The 26,573-nt window shown below is 39.4% G+C and overlaps 1 protein-coding gene across 7 annotated transcripts in view; it reads left to right on the top strand.

Moving 5' to 3' along the window:
• The window catches only part of celf5a (cugbp, Elav-like family member 5a), a 654,186-nt gene that overhangs the window by 542,178 nt on the left and 85,435 nt on the right, over positions 1-26,573 (top strand). For 4 of the 7 annotated variants that reach the window (XM_039766810.1, XM_039766809.1, XM_039766814.1 and 1 more), the window contains exons 4-5: positions 7,284-7,412; positions 10,587-10,666. In XM_039766810.1, the coding sequence (XP_039622744.1) occupies positions 7,284-7,412; positions 10,587-10,666 (209 nt within the window). The remainder of the gene's footprint in view (positions 1-7,283; positions 7,413-10,586; positions 10,667-26,573) is intronic. The other 3 variants (XM_039766812.1, XM_039766811.1, XM_039766815.1) reach the window with 1 other exon arrangement.

Genomic DNA, 26,573 nt, shown 5'->3' with positions numbered 1-26,573 from the left:
CTACTGGCAGGCAGTGTAGCACAGTGTTTAAGTCTTTGGACTTCAAAACTTGAGGTTATGGGTTCAAATCCCACTGCTGAGACTGGGTGACCATGAGCAAGTCACTTGACCTGCCTGTGCTCCAACTGGAAAACCAAAAGAAATGTAACAACATCCTGAAATCAAACAAATCACCAAGACCAGATAATCTTTACCTTAAGTTCTTAATGAGATTAGCGAGTACATTTATAAACTCTTGACACATATTATTAGGAAGTCACTGCACACTGGAGATATTCCAAAGCACTGGGAAATGGCAAATATCATCCCATTATATAAAAAGGGTGACAGGGCAGATCCAAGCAACTATAGGCCAGTAAGCCTAACGTGCATCACAGAAAAATTAATGGAAGGATTTATTAAGGATATGATTGAGAAACACTTGGCAAGAACAGAAGTTATTAGGAACAGTTAGCATGGGTTCAGAAGAGGAAGGTCGTATTTTACTAACATGTTGGAAATCTATGAGGAGGCAACAAAGGATACGATCAAAGTCGAGCAGATGATAATATGTATCTGAACTTTCAGAAAGCATTTGATAAGGTGCCACATGAGAGGTTGTGCATCAAATTAAAAGAAGTGGAAGTTCAGAATGATGTTTGTAGATGGGTGCAGAATTGGCTCAGACACAGGAAGCAGAGGGTGATGGTGCGAGGAACCTCATCAGAACTGGCCGATGTTAAGAGTGGTGACCAGCAGGGGTCAGTGCTAGGGCTGCTATTTTTAATATATATATATATAAATGATTTAGATAGGAATATAAGTAACAAGCTGGTTGAGTTTGCAGATGATACCAAGATAGGTGGATTGGCAGATAATTTGGAATCCATTATATCCTTGCATACAGGCTTGGGCAGATTTGTGGCAGAAGAAATTTAATGTCAGTAAATGTAAAGTATCACATGTAGGAAGTAAAAATGTAAGGTTTGAATACACAATGTGTGGTCGGAAAATCGAGAGAAGGATTTAGGAGTCGTAGTGGACTTTAAGCTATCAAATTCCCGACAGTTTTCAGAAGCCATTAAGAAGGCTAACAGAAAGTCAGGCTATATAGCGCCTTGATGTGTGGAGTACAAGTCCAAGGAGGTTCTGCTCAAGCTTTATAACACACTGGCGAGGCCTCATCTTGAGTACTGTGTGCAGTTTTGGTCTCCAGGCTACAAAAAGGACAAAGCAGCACTAGAAAAGGTCCAGAGAAGAGCAACAGGGCTGATTCCAGGTCTACAGGGGATCAATTATGAGGAAAGATTAAAAGATAGAAAGATAGATACTTTATTAATCCCAAGGGGAAAATCACATAATCCAGCAGCAGCATACTGATACAAAAAACAATATTAAATTAAAGAGAATAAAAATGCAGGTAAAAACAGACAATAACTTTGAATAATGTTAACGTTTACCCCCCTGGGTGGAATTGAAAAGTCGCATAGTGTGGGGGAGGAACGATCTCCTCAGTCTGTCAGTGGAGCAGGACGGTGACAGCAGTCTGAGAGCTGAGCCTATACAGTTTACACAAAAGAAGATTAAGAGGTGACATGATTGAAGTGTTTAAAATTATGAGGGAAATTAATCCAGTGGATCGAGACTGGTGTTTTAAATTGAGGTCATCAAGAACATGAGGACACAGTTGGAAACTTGTTAAGGGTAAATTTCGCACAAAAAATTTGGAAGTTTTTCTTAACACAGTGAACCACAGTGATCAAGAAGTGTGGTAGACAGCAAGACGTTGGGGACTTTCAAAACTTAACTTGATGTTTTTTGAAAGAAATAAGTAGATAGGACTGGCGAGCTTTGTTGGGCTGATTGGCCTCTTCTCATTTCGATTGTTTTCATGTTCTAATGTAACCAATTCTATCATAAATGTTGTATGTCCCCTTGGATAAAGGCATTAGCCAATTAAGTAAATAAAAGTTAAAAAAGAAGGTGCAGCTTTTGATAAAACAGCATTGGCCAATCAGTGCTTCCCTGTCAGCCCCAACGCCAATCAGTATTAATCTTCAGCACAGTTTGCCATTAATCACTTTATTGATGTCATAGACCAGCGGTTCTCAAACTGTGGCTATGTGCTGTACAAGGGGGGCGTCGAATAAATGAACAAACATCAAAATTATTTTTTTACATTTTTATTTCAAACTAGCTGATTACCCAGTGGCTTCGCTCACTGAGGGCAAGGGAAAAAAATTAAATGTAGTATGTAAATTATTAAACAGTAAAACATTAACATGTAAGAAGTAAAGATACATTGAGCAGTACTGGAGTCCTTTCAGGTAAAGTACATTTTAAAGGCGCTATAACACAACAGGTAAGTAGCACTAACAGCAGCTTAAATGCATTTGGATCATCTTTCAGTAGCAGATCCCTTGTGAAAGGCGCTACACAACCGCTGTGGTATAGAAATTACATTTTCTATGCGATCTTGCAAATTTCTGCCTGACAACCTTGCACTACGTGCCTGTGATTTAAGAGAAAAATTATTCTGAGAAATGTGGACGCTGCCGTTCTGTGCCTAACGGGCAGAAGGTCCAAACAATTCCCAAGTCCAAAACTTAACGTGAAGAGGTCGGTACATCTTCTTAGATGTAAACCCTCCATCTTCTTAAAAGAATTCATCACTAAAGCAACCTTGAATGTTGCGGGATTTTAGTGACCTGAACTCACGTTAAGGGGCAGTAAGTAGTCGTGGAGCGCATTTACAAAGAGAGTTTTGCTTCGATGGCACTGATTACACTCATTCGCAAAGATTTCCACTCTACCATGAGCCGACGGGGACTCGAAGTGTCACAAACTGCGAAACTCTTGCCCTGGTGGAGCAGCCTGACATTCCGCACCTCCCAGCGTCCACTTTGTTCTCACGACCCCTCACTGCTGAAGGCAGTGTAGTCTTCACATTGTTTACAGCTCAGCACAGTTAAAAAGTAGAAAGCCGCAAAGCTGTTTTCCTCATCTCTTCTATTATCAAGTACTGCCAATTAAAAAAAAGTTATAATGTGTCAATTTTCTCGACAATCACATGGACGAATAAATAAAACTTCTCTGTCAGAATGCGCCATGGCAGCGGACGGCTCAGCGCTGGAGTCCAAAGAGGAGGGCTGGGACAGGGCGATGCGGGGCGCACTTCTATGGGATAGATCAGCGTGTTTGTGTTTACTTCTTTTCAATATTAGTAAAATAACTCTCACACAAATAATAACAATTCGTAAAGACAATATAAAAATGGCGTCCACAAACGAAGTGATTAGTTCCTGTATTATAATATGTTCTGTGCTCATACGTAATTTCCGTTTCAAACGCAAAAATAATTTTATATATATAGATTTAAATTTGCAAGCATAAAATCACAATGAAGGCATTATAACTAAAATTAAAATAAAACATTTCTAAGGCACAGATCTAATGACTAATATGTGCCTGCTTTAAAGTACACAGCCTGTCCAGGTTTGGTTTGATATTCGAGATATCGAGACACTCTGAGCTCCTTTTCTATTTGAAGTTTGTTTCAATGATGAGCGGCGCCGCTGCTACTGCTTTTATAGTCGCGTATTTTCAATCCAGAAAGTTCAAGACGTATCGGTATCTGTCGCGAACATTCGGGTAACAGTAGATCAAGTGATAATGTGGAGCGACTGCACCACATTGGCAGCGTAGCCAATATTGCCAAATGGAGTTAAATAATTTACTGTGTATTGGGTTATTTTCATGAAACAACTAACAGCGGTATAATAATGTTCGTCTCACGCAGATTGACTTCATCGATGTCCTTGTTTACGAGATTTTAAAAAATTAAAACATATTTAATCATTTCTTTACATAAAAAAATTATTAAATAAGAATAAATAATTAATTCTTTTTTTTGGGATTAGAATTACTACCAAAAACCACACAAGGCATTTTAACAGTTATTAAAGCACTTTAAAAAAATAAATTGCAAATATTTCATTAAAGTTAACCGAACACATGCAAATCTTATGGAAGTATAAATGATAGGATACCGCGACACTGCACGAGTATCATACCTTTCTTAGTTGTATCATGGGTTATTCTCATCTATCTTATATTATGCAGGAGGCACAGAATTATTACAAGTAGAAAAGGGGGGGCGTGAAATACGAAAGTTTGAGAATTGCTGCCATAGACCAACATACAGTATTGTGTTACCACGACTGTCAGAGAGCGCACATGTACTGTATGTCTGTAAATATTTAACAAGTCAAAACAATGCACAGTGCTCATACAATAAGGCATAAAGAACTGATTTTTAATGTGTGCAATGTAGTGTATTTATCACAAGAAATACTGATCAGTATGTTTAGCTGAGCTAAATTTGCATCCATCCATCCATCCATCCTCTTCCGCTTATCCGAGGTTGGGTCGCGGGGGCAGCAGCTTAAGCAGAGAGGCCCAGACTTCCCTCTCCCCGGCCACTTCTTCCAGCTCTTCCGGGAGAATCCCAAGGCATTCCCAGGCCAGCCGGGAGACATAGTCCCTCCAGCGTGTCCTGGATCTTCCCCGGGGCCTCCTCCCGGTTGGACGTGCCCGGAACACCTCACCAGGAAGGCGTCCAGGAGGCAACCTGATCAGATGCCCGAGCCACCTCATCTGACTCCTCTCGATGCGGAGGAGCAGCGGCTCTACTCTGAGCCCCTCTCGGATGACCGAGCTTCTCACCCTATCTTTAAGGGAAAGCCCAGACACCCTGCAGAGGAAACTCATTTCAGCCGCTTGTATTCGTGATCTTGTTCTTTCGGTCACTTGGCTTGCATGTCATTTTCATTTTTTCTTTCATTTTCAGGGTCCCCTTCAGAGTCTTATTAAAGTATAAGACCAATCCAAAGTGCCCTTCTATCAGTTTGTCTGTTTATTTCTGGCAGTTATTTTTCATACTTGAAGCCAATTCCTGTAAGATGAGGCCATCACAGAACACTCCCCAGCACAAGCAAAGTCAGAATATATGTTTGATTTAACATTTGCAAACTTTACCTGTTTTCTGATCTACATGTTGTCATTGGTCCCATTCTGAATAGTGTTCTGCCTCACTTTTTCTAGCAAATCTTTGATGTGCCATCTGTTAGAATGAAAATGTAAAGCATTTTAATTCTAAATACATTACAGAATAAATTCTAATTGGGCATCACAAATGTTAACACTCAACAAAATGTACATTCCAGATGGACAGCAATTGGCTTACGAGCAGGCTTTTTTCCTTTAACAAAGATGTTATTCTGAATTTTGAAAATAGCTGGCACATTTTATTTTTATATCAGATGGTTTAGTAGTTAGTGCTGTTGTCAGACAGCTCCAAGAAAATAGGATCAAGCCCCAGCTTGGCTACTGTCTGTGCAGAGTTTACAGATTCTTTTCATGTCTCAAGTGTTATTTTTTCATTTTTTTGGTACCTCTGAGTACTACAGTCTTTCTTTAACATCACAAAGATGTGCATGTCAGGTTAACACTTAAGTGGCTGTGTACACATCCTGGTGTCACACTGCTCCATTATGCCCCACAATAGACTCTGTTTGTCCAAAATCCTGAAATTGGATTAATGTCTAGTCAGGTATAAAGAATCCTAAAGTCCTGCTCTCCACCACACTACATGATAATTAATTCCATGTGTCTATGGTTCTGTGTATGAAAGAAAACCTTCTAACATTTGTGCAAAATCTTCCCTTACCAAGTTTCTAACTGAGTCTTTGTGTTCTTCTTGAGCTCCTTTTAAAGTAACAGTGGATCCATGGTGTTAATTACTTTCATAATTTTAAACACTTCATTCTTGTCACATCCTAATCTCCATTTGCTTGAACTGAAAAGGTTTATCTCCTTCAAACTCCCCACACATCTCATATCTCTTAGTCCTAGAATTAGCCCAGTCACTCTCCTCTGAATTTTTTTCTAGTGCTGCTATGTGCTTTTGTAGCTTGGAGGTCAAGTCTGCACAGTACTCCAAGTGCAGTATGTTATAAGTCTTAACTGTAACCTTTGACTTGTAGTCTGCACATCATGCTGTATAACTTGTGTGACAAGAATACACAGGAGACATCAAAGGTTTGGGCCAGCCACCTGTATAATATGTCCTGGCTGAAAATAGGTATCTTTTGTTGAGTTGTACTCGGCACAAAGTCCAAAACAGGACTGATTGAGAGGTGTAAAGACGGTGGCTTTAAAGGCCAAGACCGGAAGTGATGTTATTGTCGGCGCCAGAACACGAAAAATGTCATCATCCGGACCAGAAAGTGCCATCATCATTGGCGCTGGAACCAGAAGTGACTCCTTCATGGGTGCCTGAACCGTGTTTTCCCATGGATGGTCTGCAGAGGATCGAGAGAAAAAGTCAGTTCACCTCGCCACCCCCTGGTCTGGCGTGGAACTACCATTATTAAGGCCCTTTAGCTGCCTCCCATGCGCACATGTGTGACAGCTGTCATTCTGTTAGCCTTCATGATCACTTCTGTACGCTGTCTGTGTCTAGAGAGTGACACGTCAATCACTACTCATGAGGGATACTTTCAAGTTTCAGACATCCCGTGGTGTTTTCAGATCTAAGATTTCATTTCAAACAAACAATACAATAAATTAAGTGTGATTACTTTGTCTTTGCATCTTAATTCTCTATGACTATAGAAAAGCCAGTGTTGGTGCCTATGGCACATTACTGGAAGGTTGATGTACAGGACAGGATTTCAGGTCCACAAGCTCTACTCATCAAAGAGGGCTGGAAAGTCATGTCTGCTCTTCAATGTTTCTTCTGTCTTCTGTGGTGGGGTGTGACTAACTATAATGTCATAAGGCCCATTTCATGCTTGCAGTATAAGTTGGGAGCACATACAGTATAAAGCAGGGAGACACTGAGCAGCACTGCCGGACATGATGCTGAAGCACTTCTATGCTGCGCCACTCTCTTTGCAGGTCTGAATGAGTAATTTTATTTGCAAAGATTGCAATTTCCCTTGTCGTATCTAATTAACGAGTTCTGCCTGCAGGAATGCTAACGAGGCTTTGTGAAAGCATGAAGCCCGCGACTGCCAGCCGGTCTAAGTGATTCAATAAATAGCCAAGGCTGGAATTGGAGATAAGGGAAACATCCATCCCTGGGGTAGAAAGATCCCCAGAATCTGGACTAATATCATGTTTTTTCTGGCAGAGGGTTTTGGGATGGGGTGGATGGGGAGGGGTTTGAGGACTATGAGTCCCTTGTATGGGAGATAGGAGATGAGGGCCTTGATTAACCCTAAGCCTGTATTTCATTCCAGAAGACAGGAAGTTGTTTGTGGGGATGCTGAACAAGCAGCAGACTGAAGAGGATGTTTACCGCCTGTTTGAGCCCTACGGAGTCATCGAGGAATGCACCGTGTTAAGAGGCCCAGATGGAAACAGTAAAGGTGAGAAGGTGGTTACAATTGGGATTGCAACTGTCAGAAGGATTGTGAAGACTTGGCTAGGAGGAGATCAGGCTCAGTCTCAATGATAGGACAAGGAGGTTGATGGTCCAAGAGGAATTTGCAGTGCTGCAGCAGGTCGACAGGAGGCAGTTTAGGCTCCGGATTAGGGGGTCAGATTTATAAAACTTGCATATACAACTTTACATAAAAAATTTGGGATTTAAAAAAGAGAACTTTACATATATTTGTAGCAACTCTTACCCATTCACCTGAAACACTCTTGATCAAGAAGGGGAATACCAAACCAGGTAAATGACCAACTTCACAAGTACAGGGTGGTCCACGAAAAAGTGTCCCGTCTTCACCGAGACGACTGTATTACATGGTGAAGAGAAAAATAATCAGATGTGGTACTCACGTTTACAGAAGATGCTGTGCATTAATACATCTCTGTATCAGCAGCAGATGATGTGGGAGTTTTTCGTGGGCCACCTTATCTCTCTATTATAATAAAAAAATCTTGCGACAAAACGAGACTTTTTAGAAGATGAGACTTTTTGGAAGTCTCCCGTGAGTCGAGACTGTTTTCAAGTCCTGCCTTCCTCTCAACCACAGAAAACCATGCACATGGTACAGTACTCTCAACTCTCAATCGTGTGAATGCTTTTGACAGACACAGTTCTTGCACCGACAAGACGAGACATTTCATCAAAAAGGGTTATCAACAGTAAAAATGAGTACATGGGCAATCCTAGCACCGAGAAACGATGAAGTCAAACGAATTAATGCTAAAAATGATGATCGGTTACATGGTCAAATTGGTTAAATGCGTATCAATAGACTATGCTGAAACAGTTGGTGGTGATCATGCGGAAGATGAAAACATCAACTTACAATATTCCGAAGAATATCTACAATCGTTAACATCGTCCGGTATTCCTCCGCACAAATTAATGTATAAAGAAGGATGTTTCCAAGAAAGGTAATGTAGTACATCTTCAGGGTATAACATTAGACAACAAAGGAGATCTTAATATGCCCTTCATATTAAAACTTTAACAGTTTCCTGTTAGAATAGCTTTTGCAAAGGCAATTTACGAATCTCAAGAGCCAAACATTCAAAAAAATCGTTTTATTTAAAAGAGAGAAAGAAACGAAATTCAATCATGTGAAGTTATACATGGCATTGTCACGATGAAAGTCCAAACACAGAATCACAATTCAATGCGATACTGATGATAACTTAATTCAAAAAATAGTTTTTACTTAAGTATTACAATAAAAGTGTAAGTTTAAAACGTTTGTGCACGTTAATTTTAATGCCAAACAGAACGAAATCGCATTACGCAACGAATAACTCTAATGCAAGATGAAACATAACTTACATTCAAATGATTATGTTTTAATATTTTTTATATGGTTAATTACTTGGTGTAATGTAAAATATTTAGTAAATTGTACATCCGCATCCCCATACGCAAGTGGCAGAACCGCAAAGAGGCTAGTGCCTCTAATGCATAATGCAAGCAAGGGGGTTGGCAAGCGAAGCGAGCGGGGGGCAAAGCTTCCTACTAATTCATATTATTGAGCTGTTATTATAATTTGCATTTATGTGACAAACATATTAAACCTTAAATGTGATGAATATGATGTACAGACTATTTTAGTTTCCTTTTAAGAGGACCAATGCTGCCTATATTTACCTGTTGTCACTTCATAGGGGTTTGATTGAAAGAACAGAAATATTTCAGCCTGGCATTATGCCTGCTGTATTAGAAGCCATTAATGGACTGAGGAGTTGCAATATTCAGTTTTGGTATAGTATGGGAGCACATACACAAAAACATAACATGTTTTTGCCAAAATAAAAAGGTAAATTGGAGCAATGTTCGATTCTCCTAATGTATTCAGAGCAAATTACTGCACTCATTGAAATGACAGCATCCAGCCAGAATAGGGCTGCATTTGTTAACAATAAGCACTTACAATCCATTAATTCACAAGTTATCTGCGATGCCATGATGAGAGTGACAAACATTGTGGCTAGGTGGCCAAGGCCAACCCATGATTCGTTTATTTTGAGACAAAGTAGCTTGAGCAGACGTGATGTTACTGTAAATGATGGCTGTCTTGATGTTAAGGTAGATGACTGCATTCACAGTTTAACATACGGCCTCTAACAGAAATAATGTCATTTCCTGTGCCAGGTGATAGTGGCTGCCCACGCAGATGCTGTCACCTTTTGCCTTTCTACAATCGTTTGCTTCAGTGCCATATTGAGTGCACCACAGATGCAGGTGGTGGTCTCTCGATGCACCACGTGGGAGTCTGCAGTACTAGTGTCTAATGACTCCATGTGTATGAGGTTCATTTTCATAGTCTATATACGGTGGTTTCAAGGTGGCAACTGTTTGAGGTGCATTCATGTGCACACATTTAGAAGATGATTGTGATTTATGATGGTTATGTAGAAATGTGCGTATACCAAGTTTTATGAATGAATGTTTTTTTACCATACACATCTTTCTGTTTTTTTGGCATTTGCTTATTTCTATGCTTGAATCCAAGCAAAGTTTTATAAATGAGACCCCTGGTGACGAAGCCACTCATTATATACAACTGGAATTAGACACTTGATGAATACCTTATATTTCTCAGGATATCTGGGAATTCAGGACAGTGGATAGTGAAATTTGATCTTCCCTGCTCAGCCTCACCAGCATATACAGTTGCAAAAAATAAGTTGAGAAGTTATAAACTGTTAAAATTATAATACGAAGAGCAATCATACTTTGCTTAGTTAAGTTTAATTTCCCAATCAGTGTCAATGTCTGTCAGTCCAGAAGGGATTTTACTGAGTTTAATGAGTTAAAGCAAGAAGGAGGAGTGAAACACAGTTCTTCCTCAGCGCTGCGCGAGACTTACCAGTAATGTCAAGTAGCATCTGGGTGTACTGTAGTTATTATTCCTATAGGAAACCAGTGACTGAGGTCAAGGGGGGGCAATTACTTTTTATTAACTGCCATTCTGTATGGCATAACCTTCTTTAAAAGTTCAATGTGTGTTACAATTCAGATGCTTCATTTTGGTTTAACAAAAATCTGCAACAATGCAGAAAATCCAGCATGACACCAAGTATGAATACAATGTTAAAAATGATCTTTTCTTTTCTAGGTTGTGCATTTGTAAAGTTCTCCACACACGCCGAAGCTCAAGCAGCGATCAGTGCCCTACATGGCAGCCAGACAATGCCGGTGAGTACTGCACACGGGTGAGCCAACCTGCATATGGCAGAGTACAAGCCCAATGAAACCATTAATGACTTGATGCTCCTTTTGGCTTGATGGCTACCTATTTGATATTTTGTGTGAGTTGGATGTTTTTCTATTCCCCACAAATACTGTAGGTAAATAAATGAAACCATGCCTTGAACTGCATCTCTGATCAAATGCCCTTCTACATTGCACTACAAGGGAACAATCAAACATGTGAGGCGTCCCCAGTTGCCTTTTCTCAAATCTAATCTTCCTTACAGGGAGAATTGCATTGTGGTGCATTGTAGTAGCATAAATAATGTTGAAAACAATCAGAAGGGGAATTTTTAAAACTTCATATAAAGGCCAAGTATCAACTATATGGACCATAATGGGTAGGAATAATGCAGAAAAGCCAAATACTTCAAGGGGATTGCCTCATCCCTCCAGCATCTGAGCAAGACCCCTGATATAGTAATGCCACAGGGCCAGGGGCTAAAACAAAGAGCCACCCAAATCCTGGCCACAATGATCCAACTATTGTAAACGTGCCACCATTTGGACACATTTACAGGTAATGTCAAATGGAGTTTACATAGTAATTACAGAGAGAACCACAAAACTCTGCTACACTAAAGTATGAGCAAATAGAAATTAGTAGAGCACAAAGAGCAAACATGAGCCAGTGCAAATAACAGCAGCACTCACCCTAAAGGACATGTCAAATAATGTCAAGTGGGAAATAAACTCTGATCAATTAAGTGATCGATTGATTCTTACATAGTGCTATGCCCAACTGAAAGATAGCAGAACTTTACAAATATTAAACACTACAGTACTACAAACCTCCATGAAAGATACTTCATCCATCCATTATATTCCCCTCTTTTTCAATTAGAAGATTACTTGGTCTGTAAATCCAATCTGAATAAGATACAGAATAAGTGCCGAGTACATACCTATATATCCACACAATGTATAAGACAATATCAGAGCAATATTATCGACAAGGGGCCACTCAGCTCAACAAAGCTTGTCAATCCTGTTTACCTAATTTCTCCAAGATGCATTTAAAAGGTCCATAAACGAATTAATAAATGAATAAGTGCCCTACAAAGGACTGGTACTTCATGAAGGGTGGGTTCATGCCTTGCACTTAAAGCTACGGTAGTTGGATAATTCTTTCCTAACCCCTAAAACTTGGATTAAACTACTTCAATAAGTGCATGGATGAATGGCTAGATTAATGTTTAACCTTCCACAACAATTCTAGTTCAAGGCTTCTCTTGTTGGTAAATAAAATGAGATAAGGCCTGTTGGCAATGGAGAAGAGAGAAAAACAACTGATCCTTTGAAAAAAAAAATACTCAGTACAAATAGTAGTGTATTGTCATGAGTACATTGAAATTCTTACTTGCATGCCTAACCAGCATGTCACCACTGATAAACAAGAATGTATTATAATACATCATTTTATATAACGGGAAGCATAAATAATGTATATTTTGAGCTGCAAAGTCTATCTACCTGAAGAATCAATCAAATGATCAACCAATTGAGTGTAACAGAGTGCTGCTCAGCTTTAAAAACACGAAACTTTGGCAGAATGTTGCAGCCTTCACGGTTTGACCCCCAGCCGGGTCACTTACTGTGTGGAGTCTTCATGCTGTCCTGCTGTTCTACTGCTTGTTTAGGGGGTACTTCCCTTTTGCCCACCGCCCCAAAGACTTCAGTTTAGATTAAATAGTGACATTATCTCACCACGGTATTTGATTGTGCTTGAAGTCTCTGTCTCACAGACTGTTGCAGAGGGATGGATAATAAAGTCATCACTGAAGCCTTAGTTGCAGTTCTTTATGGAATTTGAAATTGCCATAATCGGTCCAGTAAGAAAAATTCAGAAAGCGAGGATATCCATTATATATTTTATTGAAAATGCAATCCAAACCAGTGATAAATTAAGATATTCCAATATGGTGAGGATGTTGTTTACATAGATGCAAATTCATTATTTTTAATAGATGAATGAGGTATGATAAGGTGGACAAATTGTGATGATTTATATGCATGTGTGGCTTCCTTTAACAAAACAGAAAGAAGAGAAAGAAATGATTAATTTAACAGTAGCTACAATAATGAACGCAAATAATAACTAAGATAGATAGATAGATAGATAGATAGATAGATAGATAGATAGATAGATAGATAGATAGATAGATAGATAGATGGATGAAATGCACTATATAATATAATAGATAGATAGATAGATAGATAGATAGATAGATAGATAGATAGATAGATAGATAAAAGGTGCTATATAATAGATAGATAGATAGATAGATAGATAGAATAGATAGATAGATATGAAATGCACTATTAGATAGATAGATAGATAGATAGATAGATAGATAGATAGATAGATAGATAGATAAAAGGTGCTATATAATAGATAGATAGATAGATAGATAGATAGATAGATAGATAGATAGATAGACAGATAGATAGATAGATAGATAGATAGATAGATAGATAGATAGATAGATAGATAGATAGATAGATAGATAGATAGATATGAAATGCACTATATAAGAGTGACGGGCCCTCCTCACTACTACGTGGGTGGAGTGTGTCAGAGAGAGATGATGTGCAGCATTGTTCAAGAATATCAATGTACTAATATTTAACAATAATATAGAAAGCTAACTGCAAAGAACAGTATTATAACTAATAACAATGAATATAATCTCTCCATTATAAAAAGAAATCTTGGAAAGTTTGCATGGAGACAATACGTGATCTTCTCAGAAGACAATTTGACGTTCCGTGAGCAGCAGAGATGTGAAGTGGCTTAAGCATAGCACACCCCGGATTTGATGGTGATGGTGATGGTGGGCGAGCGAAGCGAGCAGGGGGCAAAGCCCCCAGTACTATCAGAACACTATCTGGTACTTAAATATAACATTATAAATGTGGGACTGTCACTAAGCAAGAAAATATTGAAAGAATTAGCTCAAACTCTACAAAATGTGCAATTCCTGCACTGCAATAGTTATTAAAGTGTTACTGGTTTAAAAATAACAACATGTGTTACAACTTTCTGAAACAATATATAATGAAACAAATATGAAATAATATAAACGCTTAACAATTAAGACATATCCATACAAATATTTTAAACACAGACGTTATTTTTAAACAACAATGAAGTTGCATTATACAAATGTAATACCTGCTTCTTATGGGCGCATGATTAAGTTTCAGAGATGTTCTTGTAAGTGAAGAAAGCAATGTCAGGCAAGTTGCTGAGCAGAATTTGCTAGAAACGCCTGCAGGAATTTTTAGTGATAAACAAGAGAATGAATTCTGCTTCACAACAAGTCTGTTGTGCTCTCGGAGATGGCTGATACAACTTTTGGAGGCAGATCTTGACTCAGGAGTTGGGCAAGGCTGCTTAGATCATAGAAAACTGACAGATTACATTAGAAGACATTTGGCTGCACAGTGCATAGCAGCCTGTAAAGAGTTAAAAACATGATGATGGATGAGGATAGCAGATCTTTTATACACAGATTAATAAGATCATTAGACAAATGGCTATCTACTGTGGTTTAGGTAATGGATACCTTGATGACATGAGAACCCCTTAACTCCTTTCTTTTTAGCTTGCTGATCCTTCCTGATAATCTTTACGTTTTTCTAATATAATGTTTGAACATCAATAGTGATTGGTGAAGTAATTTGCATCAAATCTCAAGGTGTTGCTTTGCAAAGAAATTTGCAAAATATATGCTGCTTTTTGACTGGTGAAATTCATTGAGACAGGAATAACGTTTTTAACCTCTCTGTAGAAGCACTTTTCTAAATTCATTCTGGTTGTATCTGCCTGTCATTAAGTATTAAAAAAATTAAAATAATAAAAAAATCACCAGACACATCATCAGAGTATGAGATGCATGTTGCAGTTATTCTGGTAGTTTGATGCCCGCCTTACCAATTATAATGACAATCTTGGCGTCTGCAATCCTAAACATGTGTCAGTCACAGAAACAATACTCAAAACTCTGTAGTGCTTGCATTGTGGATATCCTCACCATAATTTCCAAAAATCAAGAAAGAGGGAAGGCCAGTTGCTAGGTAACAGTGAGGTTGTTACTGTACTCACACTGTAATGGGTCCTTGTGTGGACAATACACAGTGTGTTGCAGTGTAAAAAACACACTCTACTCCCCTGTGGCGAAGAGAATGAGAGCAGCAAAATAGAATTGATATGACTGGAGTGCTACAGATTATCTATCAATACTCCTTGTTTTCAAACCCAGAAAAATATTAACCCACACCTCCCAATTGAGCTTCCCAATTACAAAATAGCATGTGAAAGGAATTTTAACATCAGTTTTATGAAACTTTGTAACACAAAACTTGACTGCTTTGCACATCACTAAGCTTCACCCTCTCTTCACGCTTATTTTTTAACAACCACCACTCATAGGGCTAATGTATGTGTTTGTTTTTTTTAATTAACATATATACTCACGTTTAAGTTCTCCCGTGGATAAGTGAGGACTTGATTTTACTGTATAATTTCTGGTATTTTATAATGTTGGTCGTATAAGTTGAATGTGGAAAACTCACGCTATTGGTACAAGAGATTATGATATGCTAACGGCCGCCTGAGAGAAGAACCACAGGGCACACTGCCTTTTTATTCTATGTATAGTGCATACGAGACCACAAACTATTCAGAAGCGACATTTGCACTGTTTCGTGTGTCTCACACCCTCATACACCTTTATCGTAAGAGCATCCCTTATCTACGAGTGAGCGTTCGATTGGAAGAAAATATGAAGCAGGCTTAAAATTAAAAGTTGTTAAATTGGCGAAAGAAATTGTTAACTGCACTGCTGCAACAAAATTCAATGCGTCTGAGAAACTGGTGCGAGATTAGAGTAGGTAAGAAAATATAAAAAATAAAAAAGAATTAAGTGTTGCATTTTTGAACGGGTGTATAAGTCGGGGTCTGATTTTCTGATCGATTTTTCAGGTTTCCAGACCCGACTTATACGTGAGTATATATAGTAATTTGTTTGGTTAAAATTAGTCATGCTAGCAAGGACTATTTTATGAATTAAGATGTAGTTAAACGCTGAAAGAGAAGTCAAAACCGGGAAATCAATTGACACTGCAAGCAAAGCTTAAATGAGAGTCAAAAATCGTAGTTAAAAGCTAAGCACAAGTCAAAGCCAGAATATATTAAATGAAAAAGAGTTTTGAAAAGGTTTAAAGGACATTTCAAAGGGGGTTTTATCATCCCAAAATTCCAATATGAAATGCTCTGAAAGAAAGACGACCTTTTAACCTGTTGCATTGTGACCAGGACTCACAAGCTCTGAGAACAAAATCCTAAAAACGCAGGTCGCTGTCCTAACTACAGGGAGATACATCATGATGGCACTGTCATCTCAATAGCATCATTCATCGATAGGGGTACGGCTGGGACGATGTTGCGTCACTAACGCAAAGGTATGAAAGTTTCTGCGCCATCCCAGATTGTCAGATAAGCCCTGAAACTTTCCTAAAAGATACAAAATTATTCTCGCTTTCTGATCTTCTTTCTTATTTCAGCTTTTATCTAAGGTTTGGTTTTGCTTATATGCTCGTTTTCATGCTTGTTTCAGTCCTAATCCTTCGCTTTACTTTTTGCTCTTGTGGCCTGTCATCTTTTCACAAACATGGCAGGAAAGTAATTGTCTATTGTTTGTATTTGTTCAAATTCATTTAAAAATCTGATGGTTGAAGTGAGTGTAGGCACTTTCTTGAGCATGCCCTATAAAACACTGGCATCTCATTCACAAAAGTTCCTAGTCTTGTTCCTGATGCTGCTGGGATTGCCTTTGTTACGGTAAAGCAGGTTTACTGTTTAAGTGTAGATATGGACTATTGGATAACAAAAACCCAAATCTGGACTGCACCAATTAAAAATGATAACAGGCACCTGTGCTTTTGTTTCCTCCACACAAAAATAGACAAAGAAAAAAGTCACCCTATGCTCAGTATGCATCCCACAAATACACGGGTGCCAATTTTAATGGATGCTTGAGAGAAAATGACGACTGTATGCTGCGTGCCATTTGTCCTGATGCCAGTGCTCACACTGCATGTTCAATCAATCCTGCAGTTCACTAATAAATTTTGTTTACAATGGCTTTTTTTTCTAAATAAAAGAATGCACACATCACCGTGAGTAAAAAAATTAGAAAATCTTGGGATAAATATTTAAATATTAATGAAGCCTGTATAAATATTTAGAAATATGTTTTGAGTGTCGGTGCAGGAAGCACCGGGAAATAACAAGTCAGTGGGGGGTTCTGCAGACATACAAGTACCCAGCAGGGTGCACGACAGGAAAGCGGAACACTGGCAGAGAGCTTGTCTGAAAGATGTCCACCAAAGAGGAGTCATAAATGGAGTGTGAAGACACAGAAATAAAGGGGGTCAAGTTTTCCTTCTTGTGAGGGGAGAAAGGGAAGAGCAGAAGAGGGAGTCACTAGAAAAAGGATCGTCAGTACTGCAGAAAACGGTGCAAAGATCTTCAAGACTAAGACCCCAATTTGCTAATTCTTTAGACTGCAGGAATTGAATATTGAAACTGCAGCAGCCTCATTGATCAGGAGCAATTACAATTCGGCAAGGAAAGGGCCAGAAAGAAACAAGGCAGCCACACACCTACTCATTTCCCAAATTAGACCTAACTCCCTCTTCCCCATCTTTTTCTCTTCCAATAAACTGTGTGCCTTTCGCCGTCCTCTTCTCGTAAATTTTCTAGCAGTTTCATAAGTTTGCCTGGCGCGTGACCTTTCCCGGCTGTCAGATCAGAATGATATCTCGGCCTTTTGTTGCTATTGATTGCAGGGTTTCAGGGGGCAAGCGGGGAGCCTGGCAAAAAGGTCAAGTGTTGCTTTAAATTATTTAGAATTTTAATGAGTTGGACGACTCATTGCAATGATACTTTTCCGACTGCCGCAAAGAGGGCAAAGCAAACATGAGGTGGTGATCTTCAAAGAAGGGACACAAAAGGAAGGGCAACTACATTAAACATTTCATAAGTGATACCATTAAAAGTGCCACATAAGAGAGAAGGGCATCTCAGAAAATGTGAGGATGTTGAGAAATGTTAATCTCATAAAGAAAGAAAGATTGAAATCATGACATCCACCCATCCATTTTCTGGGCTGACTTTTGTATTATTTAGTTATGGTTAAGCTGTTGCCTCTCCTAGAAGTTCCAGACGCAATGCAGGTGTCTAATCTTGATGGGATGCCACCCCATAACAGGTCAATTTACAGGCAGCAATCAACGTCCTGATTGGTTAAGGAAATTAAATTCCAAACACAGAGCCTAAGCTGATATTTATTACTAGTCCCTGGAAATGCAAGGTGGCATACTGTGTTGCCTAAATAAGTGTTTCTTAACTATGGGTCATGGACATGTTTGTGATGGGTTGCAAAGTTAGATGAGTCTGTCCAAGTGTGTATTCTCTGGCGAGTGATATGCCACCCTTTTTTACTTTCTTGGATACGAAGTATAAGAAAAGTATTATAATTGTCCAAAGATCTGATGTCAAGATTTTAATGAATTTCGACATTTTAGACATCCCTGACGCTCTCATATACGAACTTTAGGCAAAGTATTGGAATCCTTCAAAAATTAAATTTTGAGATTTTGATGAATCTCGATGTTTTAGAACTCCCTGAGATAATATACCATTTTTGGAATTATGTCTGTGTGTGTGTGTATATAAACATGATAACTTGAGCGCGCTTTCACTTAGGTCAAACAAATTTTACGTACAAGTATTAGGTACAATAAGTAGATTTCTTTCAGCTTTTGAGCTTTTTCTGCTAACTGGAAGTGGTACTTTTTATTCTTGCAGCTGCAGTGTTCAAATTATTCAATTTTACTTTTATAATAATTGTTCAATATACAGCATTATTAAGTTGTTTTGTTGTTGATGGTTCTTTAATATACATAATATAAAAATATAATCATTGTCTTGTGGTTTACTCCTCAAATATCAATCCCTCTATCTGAGAATATGAGAAAGTCTAGGGGAGACCACTCCTGATTTTTAGTGTACTATTTATTGTGGTAGTATGCAATCCAAGACGTAGCCTCTAAACAATGCCATTGATGCATCACAGAGTGCTTTGATTTCTGTGGTATAAAAAAATAATTAATATTCCCCATGACACAAACTTGTGAAACAGTCAAAGTGAACTGACTGACAGACAAAGACAAGTATAGGAAAGGTGAGGAGAGAAGGGAATGACCCACTCTGGCCTTGGCATCACAGAGATGTCCCTCAAGAGGTTTAAATCCTACTTTTGTGGCAGATCCTACCATATGTTCTGGCAAAGAGAGATGTCAAGGTCACACCAGGCATGCACAGGGGTGCCCAAAGGATCAGTGCTGGGTCCTCTCATCTTCTCTCTCTATACACCTCTACACTAGGCCCTATCACCCAGTCCCATTGTCTTTCCTTTTAGTACTATGCTGATGATATACCTTTACAACTGTACCTGTCATTCCTTCCAGATGAACCCATTGTATCAGCTAGAATCTCTGCATGTCTCACTGATATTGCAACCTGAATGAACAAACACCATCTCCCAACATAAACCCTTGACACATATTTTTAGGAAGTCACTGTGCACTGGAGAGATTCCAAAGGACTGGAAAATGGCAAATATCATCCCATTATATAAAAAGGGCGACAGGGCAGATCCAAGCAACTATAGGCCAGTAAGCTTAACAAGCATCACAGGAATATTAATGGAAGGAATTATTAAGGATAAGATTGAGCAACACATGGCTAGGACAGGAGTTATTCTGAACAGTCAGCATGGGTTCAGAAGAGGGAGGTCGTGTTTTACTAACATGTTGGAATTCTATGAGGAGGCAACAAAAGGATACGATCAAAGTGGAGCAGATGATATTATTTATCTGGACTTTCAGAAAGCATTTGATAAGGTGCCACATGAGAGGTTGGGCATCAAGTTAAAAGAAGTGGGAGTTCAGGGTGATGTTTTTAGATGGGTGCAGAATTGGCTCAAGCACAGGAAGCAGAGTATGATGGTGTGAGGAACCTCATCAGAACTGGCCGATGTTAAGAGTGGTGCTCCACAGGGGTCGGTGCTGGGGCCGCTGCTATTTTTAATATATATAAATGATTTAGATAGGAATATAAGTAACAAGCTGGTTAAGTTTGCAGATGATACCAAGATAGGTGGATTAGCAGATAATTTGGAATCCGTTATATCATTACAGAAGGACTTGGATAGCAGACAGGCTTGGGCAGATTTGTGGCAGATGAAATTTAATGTCAGTAAATGTAAAGTATTACACATAGGAAGTAAAAATGTTAGGTTTGAATACACAATGGGCGGTCGGAAAATCGAGAGTACACCTTATGAGAAGGATTTAGGAGTCATAGTGGACTCCAAGCTATCAACTTCCAGACAGTGTTCAGAAGCCATTAAGAAGGCTAACAGAATGTCAGGTTATATAGCACGATCTGTGGAGTACAAGTCACAGGAGGTTCTGCTCAAACTTTATAATGCACTGGTGAGGCCTCATCTTGAGTACTGTGTGCAGTTTTGGTCTCCAGGCTACAAAAAGGACATAGCAGCACTAGAAAAGGTCCAGAGAAGAGCGACTAGGCTGATTCCAGGTATACAGGGGTTGAATTATGAGGAAAGATTAAAAGAGCTGAGCCTTTACAGTTTAAGCAAAAAGAAGATTAAGAGGTGACATGATTGAAGTGTTTAAAATTATGAAGGGAATTAGTACAGTGATGAGCTCATCAAGAACACGGGGACACAGTTGGAAACTTGTTAAGGCTAAATTTCGCACAAACATTAGGAAGTTTTTCTTTACACAAAGAACGATAGACACTTGGAATAAGCTACCAAGTAGTGTGGTAGACAGTAAGATGTTAGGGACTTTCAAAACTCGACTTGATGTTTTCTTGGAGGACACAAGTGGATAGGACTGGCGAGCTTTGTTGGGCTGAATGGCCTGTTCTCGTCTAGAGTGTTCTAATCTTCTAATGTTCTAATCTCCAGTTCAGCCTGCCAAATATGGACCTCCTTGTTATCTCAGCTTGCCCCATCTCTTTTCAGCTTGGCACGTTATCACCAACATCTGCTAAGTCTGTAAGCAACCTTGGGATATTGATTGATGACCAGCTGTCCTACAGGCACCATATTGCTATGCTCTCCTGGTCTTGGAGTCACTCTGTACAATATCCACAAAATCAGACTGTATCTGAAAGAATATACAGCACACCTCCTGGTCCAGGCTGTGGTCTTGTTCCAGCTGGACTATTGCATCTTTCTTCTGGCAGGAGTACCAGAATGCATCAACAAGCCGGTGCAAATGATTAAAAATGCAGCGCATGTCTAATGTTCAGCCAGCCAAAGATGGCACATGTCACTCCTCTCTTCAGATCACTACACTTGCTTAGGCATGTATTAAGTTCAAATCCTTGTTGCTTCCCTGCAGAGTAGTCAATGTATCAGCACCTGTTTACGAGTGGAGACACTTCCGAGGTCCTATGCTCCTTCTCGTCCACACAGTCCTGCTGTTGAACGATGCCTGGTAAAGCCACCACTGCGTGGTATTAAATCTTGGTCCAGACTCTTTTCATGTGCAGCGTCTCCATTCAAAATTTTGTCTCCTTTAATATATTTAAGAAGCATTTGGAGAATTTTTATCTATAGGTTTTGTAACCTAGAAGTAGAACTAGGGTGTTGTACCATGTTAACCATTATGAATGTAGTGAAAAGTCAAGCAAAATGACACTTTTATTTGGCTAACAAAAAAGATTACAATATGTAAGCTTTCAAGGCAACTCGGGCCCCTTCTTCAGGCAAGATGTAATTAGTAATATTAAATTGTAATTTGTAATTTTGATTACATCTTGCCTGAAGAAGGGGCCCGAGTTGCCTTGAAAGCTTGCATATTGTAATCTTTTTAGTTAGCCAATAAAAGGTGTCATTTTACTTGACTTCTCACTAACCTGGAAAGTGTAACTTTCTTGTATTTTGTTTGGAGCTCTTCACTTGTAACCTTGTCCTGTTACACTTGTCCACAAACAGTCGCCAAACTGATGTTAACTCAATTATGTTGACCACTTTTGTAAGTCGCTTTGGATAAATCATCTGCCCAGCAAAATAAATGTAAATGTAAATAAATGACAGATGGGACTGTGGCACTAGTTTGAAATGTTGAAATGGAAAGAACTGGTGAAGCAAAAGGATATGATGATGTTTGTGGTGTTAAGGGGGATAGGATAGTATGGTGGGGGTATACAGTATATCATAATGACAGTGTTTTGTACTAAATGCAGTTTCAGCCATCACGTGGATCTGATTGGTGGCTAATTACTGTATGTGTTCTCAGTTATGGCAAATATTGATCTACAGTAAATCTGGAGCAGAGCTGCAAAGAAGATTTTGTATTAAGTTGAACATGCCTCAGTGGGGGAGAATTCTTTCTCTTAACACTATTTTTAAAAGTGTTTTGATTATTTTCAATCTAGTGATAGTGTAATTCTACAAACAATTTGTAGGAATAATTTAACCATGTGACTCAACATTCATTACACCTGCATTTACTGAACAATTTGTGCTCCACATCAATGACTCCCCTTCCAGACATCGAGTAGCTTCAGACTCCAGAGTGCTTAGATCATCAACTCACTTTTGTGGAATGTCAACACCACCATTCCTCTCAAAATGGTTCAGTAAAAGGTCTTTTTTCCTGAGTAGGCTAAAGAGCTTTGGGGTGGAAAATGAAACACTAGTGCTCTATTGAAAGCATCCTAACCAGATGCATCACGGTGTGGTTTGGTAACCTGACTTGCCAAGACCGCACACTTCTCCAAACTACTGTCTGTGCCGCTTGTAAATTCATTGAGGCTGGCTCTTCATACCATCTCCTTCACCAGATTCTGAGGAGAGGTGAATTTATCATTTCTGATGACAGCCATCCATCTCATTTTCTGGCTCCACATCTGCTTTCTTGTATAAATGCAATAGGAACCTCGCCACTCACTTCACCTACTTTGGGGACAGCTTCTTCTCCCAGGCCTGAATTCTTGGTAGCCTGATTTTACCTGCCCTGTACTGTACCCACCTGTTAGTTTATGTGTAATTCTTCTGTATGTTACATGTTTACTGTCTCTTTTGCACATTTTTCCTACTGTTTCATATAATTGTCTACACAGCTCTGTTTTGCATTATGTACATTAGTTGATTTTTCTGCTACCATTATTTATTGCAGTTATTGATTAATACATCATCATCTTATTGTCATTATATACAATACTTCCCTGCCACCCCCACAACTGCTGTGACACGAAAATGTCACTGTGCTCTCGCAGTATATGTGACAGTAAAGCTCTCTAATCTAATCCAAGAATGTATTGTTAATAGTGGAGCTCATCTGAAAAACATTATTTAAAAGTACAATGCTATTTAAGACAGTGTAAATTAAAGGTGTAAATGTCTTATTTTTTTTACTAGCTTATCCCTTATCTGCCCTCTTAAGTCATGTGACTTGTACTGTCATTTCAAAAACTGTCACATCCTAGTGCTGTGCACATTCTAAAGAGAAATGTTATTCTCTCAGCTTATTATTTACAGTGGCAGCAATGATACCCAGAAATCTATTCTCTGTTTTTGATGATGATTATCATTTGATTCATAATATGTTTGCTTTTTCCTTTGACTTTTAATAATATTGATGTTAGAAATATGCTTGAATGGAAGCAAAAATGTTTACTGTTTTTAATTACCGTATATACTTGCTGTAAGATGCTAGAGGTCACTGTTGCCTCTTTTAACCCTGCTCTTTCAACCCAACAGACAGACAGACACTGCACACAGGGGAAAATCACCAAGAAGATATTTAATTCTCTTTCTTCTTGAAATAGTGCCCAAAAGCACCTCCGCCACCATACACAGGCAAAACAACAATAATCAGCACAATAATACTGATGCTCTATGTAAGAAAGGTCAGAGCAGACTATACTTTCTGAGAAGGTTGGCATCCTTCAACATCTGCAGTAAGATGCTGCAGATGTTCTACCAGACGATTGTGGCGAGTGCCCTCTTCTACGCGGTGGTGTGCTGGGGTGGCAGCATAAAGATGAAAGACGCCTCACGCCTGGACAAACTTGTTAAGAAGGGAGGCTCTATTGTAGGAGTAACGTTGGACAGTTTAACATCTGTGGCAGAGTGACGGGCACTAAGCAAATTCCTGTCAATCATGAAGAATCCACTGCATCCACTTAACAGGATCATCTCCAGGCAGAGGATCAGCTTCAGTGACAGACTTTTGTCACTGTCCTGTTCCACTGACAGACTGAGGAGATCGTTCCTCCCCCACACTATGCGACTCTTCAATTCCACCCGGGGGAGTAAATGCTAACATTCATTTTATTTTAATTTTTTTCATTTTTATTACTATTTAATTTAATATTGTTTCTTTGTTTCAGTATACTGCTGCTGGATTATGTGAATTTCTCCTTGGGATTAATAAAGTAGGGCGGCACGGTGGCGCAGTGGTAGCGCTGCTGCCTCGCAGTTAGGAGACCCGGGTTTGCTTCCCGGGTCCTCCCTGCGTGGAGTTTGCATGTTCTCCCCCTGTCTGCATGGGTTTCCTCCGGGCGCTCTGGTTTCCTCCCACAATCCAAAGACATGCTGGTTAGGTGGATTGGCGATTCTAAATTGGCCCTAGTGTGTGCTTGGTGTGTGGGTGTGTTTGTGTGTGTCCTGCGGTGGGTTGGCACCCTGCCCAGGATTAGTTCCTGCCTTGTGCCCTGTGTTGGCTGGGATTGGCTCCAGCAGACCCCTGTGACCCTGTATTCGGATTCAGCGGGTTAGAAAATGGATGGATGGATTAATAAAGTATCTATCTATCTATCTATCTAATCAACACAAATCTCTCCTCCACTCCTCCCAGCAAGCTCTGTTCTACTACCCCCCCACTCTGGCTCACTTGCTGGGTTCACAGCAGTCCTTTATATAGTCCTCAACCCAGAAGTGCTTCTATTCTACCTCCCACTGACTTGCCAGCACTTCCAGGTCAGCTGGAGAATTTCGGTTTTAATCAGCCCGGAAGTGCTTCAGGGCTTCCGTTGTTATAGTCTATTAGTGCTTCTGGGCTAGGTGAGAACTTGTTCTCCCGCCAACTGGCGGCACCCACGGTACCCAGCAGGGTTGTGCTGCCGTACTCCAAGTCCCATAGAGCCCTGGAAAGCTGCCATCTATCGTCTTGGGGGAGGCAGTGTCTTTGTTATGCTGCCTTCCCCCATCCTTCCAGTACTGGGGCGTCCCTTATATCGCATATAAGTTGAGTCTTGAAACCCAAAAAATGTATCATATAATCAGACCCATGGCTTATACGCCCGTTCAAAAATGCAACACTTGTTTTTTGTTTTTTTTTTGCATCTTCTTGCCTCCTCCAATCTCACACCAGTTTCTAAGACACTTCAAATTTTGTTGTAGCGGCACAGTTACCAATTTCTTTCGCCACTTCAACTATTAATTTAAAACCAGCTTCATTTTTTCTTCTGATCGAATGCTCCATCATAGATAAAGGATGCTCTTACAATAAAGGTGTATGAGGGTGTGAGATACAAAAAACACAAAACAGTGCAAACGTCACTTCTGAATAGTTCTGGTATCACCATGTGGTCACGTAGGCACAATACATAGAAACAAAAAGGCCTTGTGCTCTGTGGTTCCTCTCTCAGATGGGCGTTAGAATATCATAATCTCTTGGACCAATAGCATGAGTTTTCCGCATTCAACTTACATAACCGACATTATAAAATACCTAAAATTATACGGCAAAATCAAGCCCCGACTTATCTGTGGGAGTATATACAGTATATGGCCAGTGTTACTTGTCTAGGTATGGCTCTGCTGTTATTTGGGAATAATCATCTTCTTAGGGTGATATCAATTTCTTATTTTGGTCATCAGATTAAAATATTTAGGAACCTTTGACCTTAATTAAGCATTACACAGGAATCAATCTCTTTCAGTTTAGTGTACAAAGAAAAGAAAATTGGAATTTAACACAGAGATATAGGCTGCGAGACCCCTACACACATGAACTGGATTAAGTGGGGATACTCATACAGCAGATGCAGAGTAAATGCAAAAAAAGTTGAAAAATTTGCGTATGGGTTCCAAGGTGATTAGGCACTGCTGGCCAATAACTCAGTAGTCCGTGGTTTGCGCTGTAGCCCAGTGTCTCTTTGTCTGTGTGGACTTTGAACTTCCAGTGCATTGTTTTCATTGGACTTACTGCAGGTACTGCAAGTCCCAAAGGGAGTCAAATGCCCTTTCAAAACTGCCCCTTTAAGAATTGTTGGATAATTTGTGTGCAGCTGTGTCCTGCAATTGACCTGTACCCATCTGTTAATTCTGATGAAAAAAAATAACATTTATCAATTGAAAGAAAAAACTCAAAGATGAGCTCCAGACCAATCTATACATTGCTTTGGTTCACTTGTCCTTCACACATTACTCACCACACAGCATCACCTGTGCAAAGGCATTCTGGTCAGTTCTTACTGAATCCTTTGTTTAGCCGTTTAAAATGTGTGGCCTAGTATTTCAATTGGCATCACAAAAACACACGTCTGAAAGGTCAAGACAAGGAATTTCTAAAATATTAGCCAAGGATGGCCTAGCGATGGCTACAACTGTGAAATGTTGGAGTGAAAAAGGGCAAGGCTGGTTGACAATTAGGTAAAGATTGGTGCTCTCTACTTACCAAGGCAAGTATGGCTTCATGTTTTAAGAAACAGTGACCATTTTTACAATACCATACC

Source organism: Polypterus senegalus, chromosome 10 (genome assembly GCF_016835505.1).
Source record: "Polypterus senegalus isolate Bchr_013 chromosome 10, ASM1683550v1, whole genome shotgun sequence".
Classification (NCBI taxonomy): domain Eukaryota; kingdom Metazoa; phylum Chordata; class Cladistia; order Polypteriformes; family Polypteridae; genus Polypterus; species Polypterus senegalus.
This window is presented reverse-complemented; position numbering and strand designations above follow the sequence as displayed.